Genomic DNA, 8,733 nt, shown 5'->3' on the forward strand with positions numbered 1-8,733 from the left:
CTTGGGATATGGAGGGGACAGGTCCTGTGGGTATGGAGGAGCCAGGTCCTGCGGGTATGGAGGAGCCAGGTCCTGGGTTTATGGAGGAACCATGTCCTAGAGGTATGGAGGAGCCAGGTCCTGGGGATATGGTGGAGCCAGGTCCTGGGGATATGGAGGAGCCAAGTCCTGGAGGCATGGATGGGCCAGGTCCAGGGGATATGGAGGAGCCAGGTCCTGGAGGTATGCAGGGGCCAGGTCCTGGGGGAATGGAGGGTCCAGGTCCTGGGTGTATGGTGGGGCCGGGTCCTAGGTATATGGAGGAAACAGGTCCTGGGGATATTGAGGGGCCAGGTCCTGGGGGTATGGAGGGGCCAGGTCCTGGGGGTATGCAGGGGCCAGGTCCTGGGGTTATGGAGGGGCAAGGTCCTGGGGGTATGGAGGGGCCAGGTCCTGGGGGTATGGAGAGACCAGGTCATGGGGTTATTTAGGGGCCAGGTCATGGGGTTATTTAGGGGCCAGGTCCTGGGGATATGGAGGGGCCAGGTCCTGGGGATATGGAGGAGCCAAGTCCTGGAGGCATGGATGGGTCATGTCCTGGCGATATGGAGGAACCAGGTCCTGGGGGTTTGGAGGAACCAGGTCCTGGGGGTATAGAGGGGCCAGGTCCTGGGGGTATGGAGGGGCCAGGTCATTCGGGGTATGGATTGGCCAGGTCCTGGGGATATGGTGGAGCCAGGTCCTGGGGATATGGTGGAGCCAGGTCCTGGTTGTATGAAGGAGCCAGGTCCTTGGGATATGGAGGAACCAGGTTCTGGGGGGAGGGGCCAGGTCCTGTGGATATGGAGGAACCAGGTTCTGGGGGAACTGAGGGGCCAGGTCCTGGGGGTATGGAGGGGCCAGTTCCTGGGGGTATGGAGAGACCAGGTCCTGGCGTTATTTAGGGGCCAGGTCCTGGGGGAATGCAGGGGCCATGTCCTGGGGATATGGAGGAACCAGGTTCTGGGGTTATGGAGGGGCCAGGTCCTGGGGATATGGAGGAACCAGGTCCTGGGGTTATGGAGGGGCCAGGTCCTGGGGATATGGAGGGGCCAGGTCCTGGGTTATGGAGGGGCCAGGTCCTGGGGATATGGAGGAGCCAGGTCCTGGGGATATGGAGGAACCAGGTCCTAGAGGGAATGGAGGGGCCAGGTCCAATTATATGGAGGAAACAGGTCCTGGGGATATGGAGGAGCCAGGTCCTGGGGGTATGGAGGGGCCAGGTCCTAGGTATATGGAGGAAACAGGTCCTGGGGATATGGAGGGGCCAGGTCCTGGGGGTATGGAGGGGCCAGGTCCCTGGGATATGGAGGAACCAGGTCCTGGGGTTATGGAGGGGCCAAATCCTGGGGATATGGAGGGGCCAGGTCCTGGGGATATGGAGGAGCCAAGTCCTGGAGGCATGGATGGGTCAGGTCCTGGGGATATGGAGGAACCAGGTCCTGGGGGTTTGGAGGGGCCAGGTCCTGGGGTTGTGGAGGAGCCAAGTCCTGGGGATATGGAGGGGCCAGGTCCTGGGGATATGGAGTAGCCAAGTCCTGGAGGCATGGATGGGCCAGGTCCTGGGGATATGGAGGAACCAGGTCCTGAGGGTATAGAGGGGCCAGGTCCTGGGGGTATGGAAGGGCCAGGTCCTGGGGGTATGCAGGGGCCAGGTCCTGAGGGTATGGAGGAACCAGGTTCTGGGGGAATGGAGAGGCCATGTCCTGGGTGTATGGTGGGGCAAGGTCCTAGGTATATGGAGGAAACAGGTCCTGGGGATATTGAGGGGCCAGGTCCTGAAGGTATGGAGGGGCCAGGTCCTAGGGGTATGCAGGGGCCAGGTCCTGGGGTTATGGAGTGGCAAGGTCCTGGGGGTATGGAGGGGCCAGGTCCTGGGGGTATGGAGAGACCAGGTCCTGGGGTTATTTAGGGGCCAGGTCCTGGGGGAATGCAGGGGCCATGTCCTGGGGTTATGGAGGGGCCAGGTCCTGGGGATATGGAGGAACCAGGTCCTGGGGTTATGGAGGGGCCAGGTCCTGGGGTTATGGAGGGGCCAGGTCCTGGGGATATGGAGGAACCAGGTCCTGGGGTTATGGAGGGGCCAGGTCCTGGGGATATGGAGGGGCCAGGTCCTGGGGTATGGAGGGACCAGGTCCTGGGGGTATGGTGGGGCCAGGTCCTATGTATATGGAGGAAACAGGTGTTGGGGATATGGAGGGGCCAGGTCTTGGGGGTATGGAGGGACCAGGTCCTATTTATATGGAGGGTCCAGGTCCTGGGGGTATGGAGGGGCCAGGTCCTTCGGGGTATGGATTGGCCAGGTCCTGGGGGTTTGGAGGGGCCAGGTCCTGGGGTTATGGAGGAGCCAAGTCCTGGGGGTATGGAGGGGCCAGGTCCTGGGGATATGGAGGAGCCAAGTCCTGGAGGCATGGATGGGTCAGGTCCTGGGGATATGGAGGAACCAGGTCCTGGGGGTTTGGAGGGGCCAGGTCCTGGGGTTATGGAGGAGCCAAGTCCTGGGGATATGGATGGGCCAGGTCCTGGGGATATGGAGGAACCAGGTCCTGGGGGTATAGAGGGGCCAGGTCCTGGGGGTATAAAGGGGCCAGGTCCTGGAGGTATGCAGGGGCCAGGTCCTGAGGGTATGGAGGAACCAGATTCTGGGGGAATGGAGAGGCCAGGTCCTGGGTGTATGGTGGGGCCAGGTCCAAGGTATATGGAGGAAACAGGTCCTGGGGATATTGAGGGGCCAGGTCCTGGGGGTATGGAGGGGCCAGGTCCTGGGGGTATGCACGGGCCAGGTCCTGGGGTTATGGAGAGGCAAGGTCCTGGGGGTATGGAGGGGCCAGGTCCTGGGGGTATGGAGAGACCAGGTCCTGGGGTTATTTAGGGGCCAAGTCCTGGGGGAATGCAGGGGCCATGTCCTGGGGTTATGGAGGAACCAGGTCCTGGGGTTATGGAGGGGCCAGGTCCTGGGGATATGGAGGAACCAGGTCCTGGGGTTATCGAGGGGCCAGGTCCTGGGGATATGGAGGAGCCGGGTCCTGGGGATATGGAGGAACCAGGTTCTGAGGGAATGGAAGGGCCAGGTCCTAGGTATATGGAGGAAACAGGTCCTGGGGATATGGAGGGGCCAGGTCCTAGGTATATGGAGGAAAAAGGTCCTGGGGATATGGAGGGGCCAGGTCCTGGGGGTATGGAGGGGCCAGGTCCTGGGGATATGGAGGAACCAGGTCCTGGGGTTATGGAGGGGCCAGGTCCTGGGGATATGGAGGGGCCAGATCCTGGGGTATGGAGGGGCCATGTCCTGGGGGTATGGAAGGGCCAGGTCCTAGGTATATGGAGGAACCAGGTCCTGGTGTTATGGAGGGGCCAGGGCCTGGGGATATGGAGGAACCAGGTCAAGGGGTTATGGAGGGGCCAGGTCCTGGGGATATGGATGGGCCAGATCCTGGGGTATGGAGGGGACAGGTCCTGGGGTATGGAGGGGACAGGTCCTGGGGTATGGAGGGGCCAGGTCCTGGGGTATGGAGGGGCCAGGTCCTGGGGGTATGGATAGGCCAGGTCCTGGGGTATGGAGGTGCCAGGTTCTGGGGGTATGGAGGAACCAGGTCCTCGGGGTATGAAGGAATTTGGCTTGGTTCGAATAGGACGCAATTTAGGAAGTACAGATTGCACACACACAGTAACACTGCAAGTGACATACTGCAAAATACCTATGTTTGTTCTCAATGCCAGTCAGTAATCCTATTCTTTGGTTTCATCTTGATGTGTTTAAGTTCCGTGTATATTGTACTAAATCAACCAGGAATGACGGGAACAATGGCCATATTCTGAGTGCCTTGCGTACCTGGGGTTACATACTATTTATAATCATTCCAAATACACTAGCTGTGCTTGAGGTTGGCTGTTGACATGGAACCAATAGAATAGTCCTAAAAGTGCAAACCCCGGCCACCTGCCACTCTACAGACAGGCTGAAAAGCATACGCTCAAAGTGTTTGAAAGATTTCGAACAAGAGGCTGTTTGAGGGTCTGGTGCCTTGTCATGTGTTAGTAGAAGTGAAGGTTAATGTCTAAGAGCCTCTGGGGAGTGAAGAAGAACTTAACCCCTTACGACCCACCAGGGGTGCTACAAGGCATCTAGGGAGTGAAGAAGAGACCACTTAATCTAGGGAGTGAAGAAGAGACCACTTAAGTGGTCTATTCTTCACTCCCTAGATGTTGTGCAGCACCCCTGGAGGGTTGTAAGGGGTTAACCCTAACCCCTTACAACCCTCCAGGGGTGCTGCACAGCAGATGACCCACTGCTTCCAGACCCTCCGGTGTTTGTGTGTGTGTGCGTGCGTGCGTGCGTGTTTGTGTGTGTGCGTGTGTGCGTGCATGTGCGTGTGTGTCACAGGGGGTTGGGTTGTGAGCATAAAGACATGGACAATAACGTTAATCGTCTGTTGAGTCCTCCATTGTTCAGTAAATCCCTATTGTTGGACAGGAATATCAAAGGTTTAAGATGACGTGACCAGGTGGTGTTATGTACACAGCGGATGTCCTTTCCTTCTCAGCGACTAAAAATAACAGTAGCCATACCTTTATACCCAAACAGACCTGAGGGGGAGGAGCCGTTCACAGTGTTGCATCACACCATTGACTTGTTTTGCATCATGCCGTTAGACATTACAGAGTCTGAAAGGAATGTTTGCAGTGTTACTAAGTGATATGCAGGTTCAGAGTTCAACGTAATGCTGCTGCTATCTGAGGTAATTCACTGGAAATAGGAATATACAATGTGATCACATGGGGAGAGGTTGTAAAAACACATATAGACATTACCAGTCAAACGTTTGGACAACACCGACTCATTTTAGGGTTTTTCTTTCTTTTTTTTACTATTTTCAACATTGTAGAATAATAGTGAAGACATCAAAACTATGAAATAACACATATGGAATCATGTAGTAACCAAAAAAGTGTTAAACAAATCAAAATAGGAGCCCCGTGTGGCTCAGTTGGTAGAGCATGGCGCTTGCAACGCCAGGGTTGTGGGTTCGATTCCCACGGGGGGCCAGTACAAAAAAATAATAATAATGAATGTACTTGTAAGTCGCTCTGGATAAGAGCGTCTGCTAAACGACTTAAATGTAAAAATATATTTTATGTTTGAGATTCTTCAAAGTAGCCACCCTTTGCCTTGACGACAATTTTTGCACACTCTTGGCATTCTCTCAACCAGCTTAATGAGGTAGTCACCTGGAATGAATTTCAATTCACCGGTGTGCCTGGTTAAAAGTTAATTTGTGGAATTTCTTTCCTTCTTAATGCATGAGTCAATCAGTTGTTCTTGTGACAAGGTCAGGGGGGTTATATAAAAGATAGCCCTATTTGATAAAAGACTACGTCCATATTATGGCAAGAACATTTCAAATAAGTAAAGAGAAACGTCCGTCCATCATTATATGAAGGTCAGTCAATCTGGAAAATGTCTCATGAGGACCATCACAGGAAAGGAAGACCCGGAGTTACCTCTGCTGCAGAGGATAAGTTCATTAGAGTTAACTGCACCTCAGATTGCAGCCCAAATAAATGCTTCACAGAGTTCAAGTAACAGACACATCTAAACATCAACTGTTCAGAGGAGACTGCATGAATCAGGCCTTCATGGTTGAATTTCTGCAAATAAACCACTATTAAAGGACAGCAATAAGAAGAAGATACCTGCTTGGGCCAAGAAGATGAGCAATGGACATCAGACTGGTGGAAATCTGTTTTTTGGTCGGATGAGTCCAAATTTGAGATTTTTGGTTCCAACCACTATGTCTTTGTGAGACGCAGAGTAGGGGAAAGTGGTCAGATGAAGCAGATGCTGAACTACAGGACTGTTTTGCTAGCCCAGACTGGAATATGTTCCGGGATTCTTCCGATGGCATTGAGGAGTATACCACATCAGTCACTTGCTTCATCAATAAGTGCATCGATGACGTCGTCCCCACAGTGACCGTACGTACATACCCCAACTAGAAGCCATGGATTTCAGGTAACATCCACACTGAGCTAAAGGGTAGAGCTGCCGCTTTCAAGGAGCTTATAAGAAATCCCGCTACGCCCTCCGACGAACTATCAAACAGGCAAAGCGTCAATACAGGACTAAGATTGAATCGTACTATACCGGCTTCGACGCTCGTCGGATGTAGCAGGGCTTGCAAACTATTACAGACTACAAAGAGAAACACAGCCGAGAGCTGCCCAGTGACACGAACCTACCAGACGAGCTAAATGACTTCTATGCTCGCTTCGAGGCAAGTAACACTGAAATATGCATGAGAGCACCAGCTGTTCCGGACGACTGTGTGATCACGCTCTCCGTAGCCGATGTGAGTAAGACCAGGTCAACATTCACAAGGCCGTAGGGCCAGACGCATTACCAGGACGTGTACTCCGAGCATGCACTGACCAACTGGCAAGTATCTTCACTGACATTTTCAATCTGTCCCTGTCCGAGGCTGTAATACCAACATGTTTCAAGTAGACCACCATAGTCCCTGTGCCCAAGAACACAAAGGTAACCTGCCTAAATGACTACCAACCCGTAGAACTCACGTCTGTAACCATGAAGTGCTTTGAAAGGCTGGTCATGGCTCACATCAACACCCTTATCCCAGAAACCCTAGACCCACTCCAATTTGCATACAGCACCAACAGATCCACAGATGATGCAATCTCTATTGCACTCAACACTGCCCCCCCCCCCCCCCCCCCCCCTGGACAAAAGAACAGCTATGTGAGAATGCTATTCATTGTTCAACACCATATTGCCCTCAAAGCTCATCACTAAGCTAAGGACCCTGGGACTAAGCACCTCCCTCTGCAACTGGATCCTTAGGGGTGCGTGCTCAGTCCCCTCCTGTACTCCTTGTTCACTCATGACTACATGGCCAGGTACGACTCCAACACCATCATCAATTTTGCCGATGGTAGGCCTGATCACCGATAACGATGAGACAGCCTATAGGGAGGAGGTCAGAGACCTGGTCGTGTGGTGCCAGGACAACAACGTCTCCCTCAAGGTGATCAAGACAAAGGAGATGATTGTGGACTACAGGAAAAGGAGGACCGAGCACGCCCCCATTCACATCGACGGGGCTGTAGTGGAGCAGGTTGAGAGCTTCAAGTTCCTTGGAGTCCACATCACCAACACACTATCATGGTACAAACACACTAAGACATTCATGAAGAGGACACAACAAAGCCTATTCCCCCGCATAATACCGTGTAAGTTGGTTAATGGGCTGGACAGCTGAAACTGTGTTGCATAATACCGTGTAAGTTAGTTAATGGGCTGGGCAGCTGAAACTGTGTATCATAATACGGTGTAAGTTAGTTCATTGGCTGGGCAGCTGAAACTGTGTTGCATAATACCGTGTAAGTTAGTTCGTGGGCTGGGCAGCTGAAACTGTGTTGCATAATACCTTGTAAGTTAGTTAATGGGCTGGACAGCTGAAACTGTGTTGCATAATACCGTGTAAGTTAGTTCATTGGCTGGGCAGCTGAAACTGTGTAGCATAATACCGTGTAAGTTAGTTCATGGGCTGGGCAGCTGAAACTGTGTAGCATGATACAGTGTAATGAAAGTAAAAACGAATAGCCTTCATTAAAATGTATCTGTTCCCTTCAGTTTGATCCTCTGTTCTGTTCATACACTTTGGTTGAAGAGGAAGTAGCGTCAATGTTGCCTTCCCTTTGTCCTCATACTCTATAATAAACAGATACATCAATCTACCAATCAATAATCAAGCCACGTTGTCCTCTGTGTCTCATGTGGTAGAGCATGGCGCTCGCAACTCCATGATAGTGGATTCGATTCCCGGGACCCAACCGTGAAGGAAAATGTAAACATGCACAAGCTGCTTTGGATAACACCGTTTGCTAAATGTCATTTATTATATATTGTGTAACATGTTCAGAACCTTCACTATCGTGAGGGTTGAGAATCGTTATGCTTGTCAACAGATCCTGGAATGAGGAACGTGTGTGATAGAGTGACGGTAAGGAGTCGGGTTTTCAGACTTCAAGACTAGTATCGGCATTGGTGTGGTATGATCTGTACTCCACCCACAATGGGGTTTCCCATCTCTGAGAGAAGTCCTGGTCAAAAGTAGTGCACTATATAGGGAATAGGGTGCCATTTGGGATAGAGTCAATGGATAGATTCATCTCTTTCAGATAGCAGTCACAAAACTAGTAGTGGGCTATGTGGACCTGTAGAGTACTACAACTCACATCAATGCTTTAAAGATGCAATCCGTATTTCATACAATAGCAAATCAGTCACCCCGCCGCTCTCAAATTAATAGACAGAGCTATGAGTTCAAGGACTGAGCATCCGATATCAAAGTTATAGTTTTAACCACGTTTTGAGGCTATACAGTCTTTGTTTACAATTTTTCTTTTTTTTAAATTAACAAACATTTAGGGTTCTGGTGGCGTTAGACAGACAGGTCATGAGGTATTTAGAAGATATACTTTTCGGGAAATCAATGCGTATATAATTAATAGAATGAATATAATTACTCTAATATGACATAATTAATATAATATAATTAATATAATTAATATAATATAATTAATATAATATAATATAATTGATATGATTAATATAATATAATATAATTAATGTGCTATAATATAATTAAAATACTATAATATAATTAATATAATAAATACAATGTAACTAATATG

General features: G+C 50.9%; 1 protein-coding gene across 1 annotated transcript in view; it reads right to left on the reverse strand.

Annotated features, from left to right (window-relative positions):
• Positions 1–3,242: 3,242 nt before the first annotated feature.
• The window catches only part of LOC129834101 (liprin-alpha-1-like), a 63,822-nt gene continuing 58,331 nt past the window's right edge, over positions 3,243–8,733 (reverse strand). Inside the window, exon 12 of the mRNA XM_055898859.1 lies at positions 3,243–3,379. Coding sequence (XP_055754834.1) covers positions 3,243–3,379 — 137 coding nt within the window. The remainder of the gene's footprint in view (positions 3,380–8,733) is intronic.

Source organism: Salvelinus fontinalis, chromosome 35 (genome assembly GCF_029448725.1).
Source record: "Salvelinus fontinalis isolate EN_2023a chromosome 35, ASM2944872v1, whole genome shotgun sequence".
NCBI classification, from domain to species: Eukaryota; Metazoa; Chordata; class Actinopteri; order Salmoniformes; family Salmonidae; genus Salvelinus; species Salvelinus fontinalis.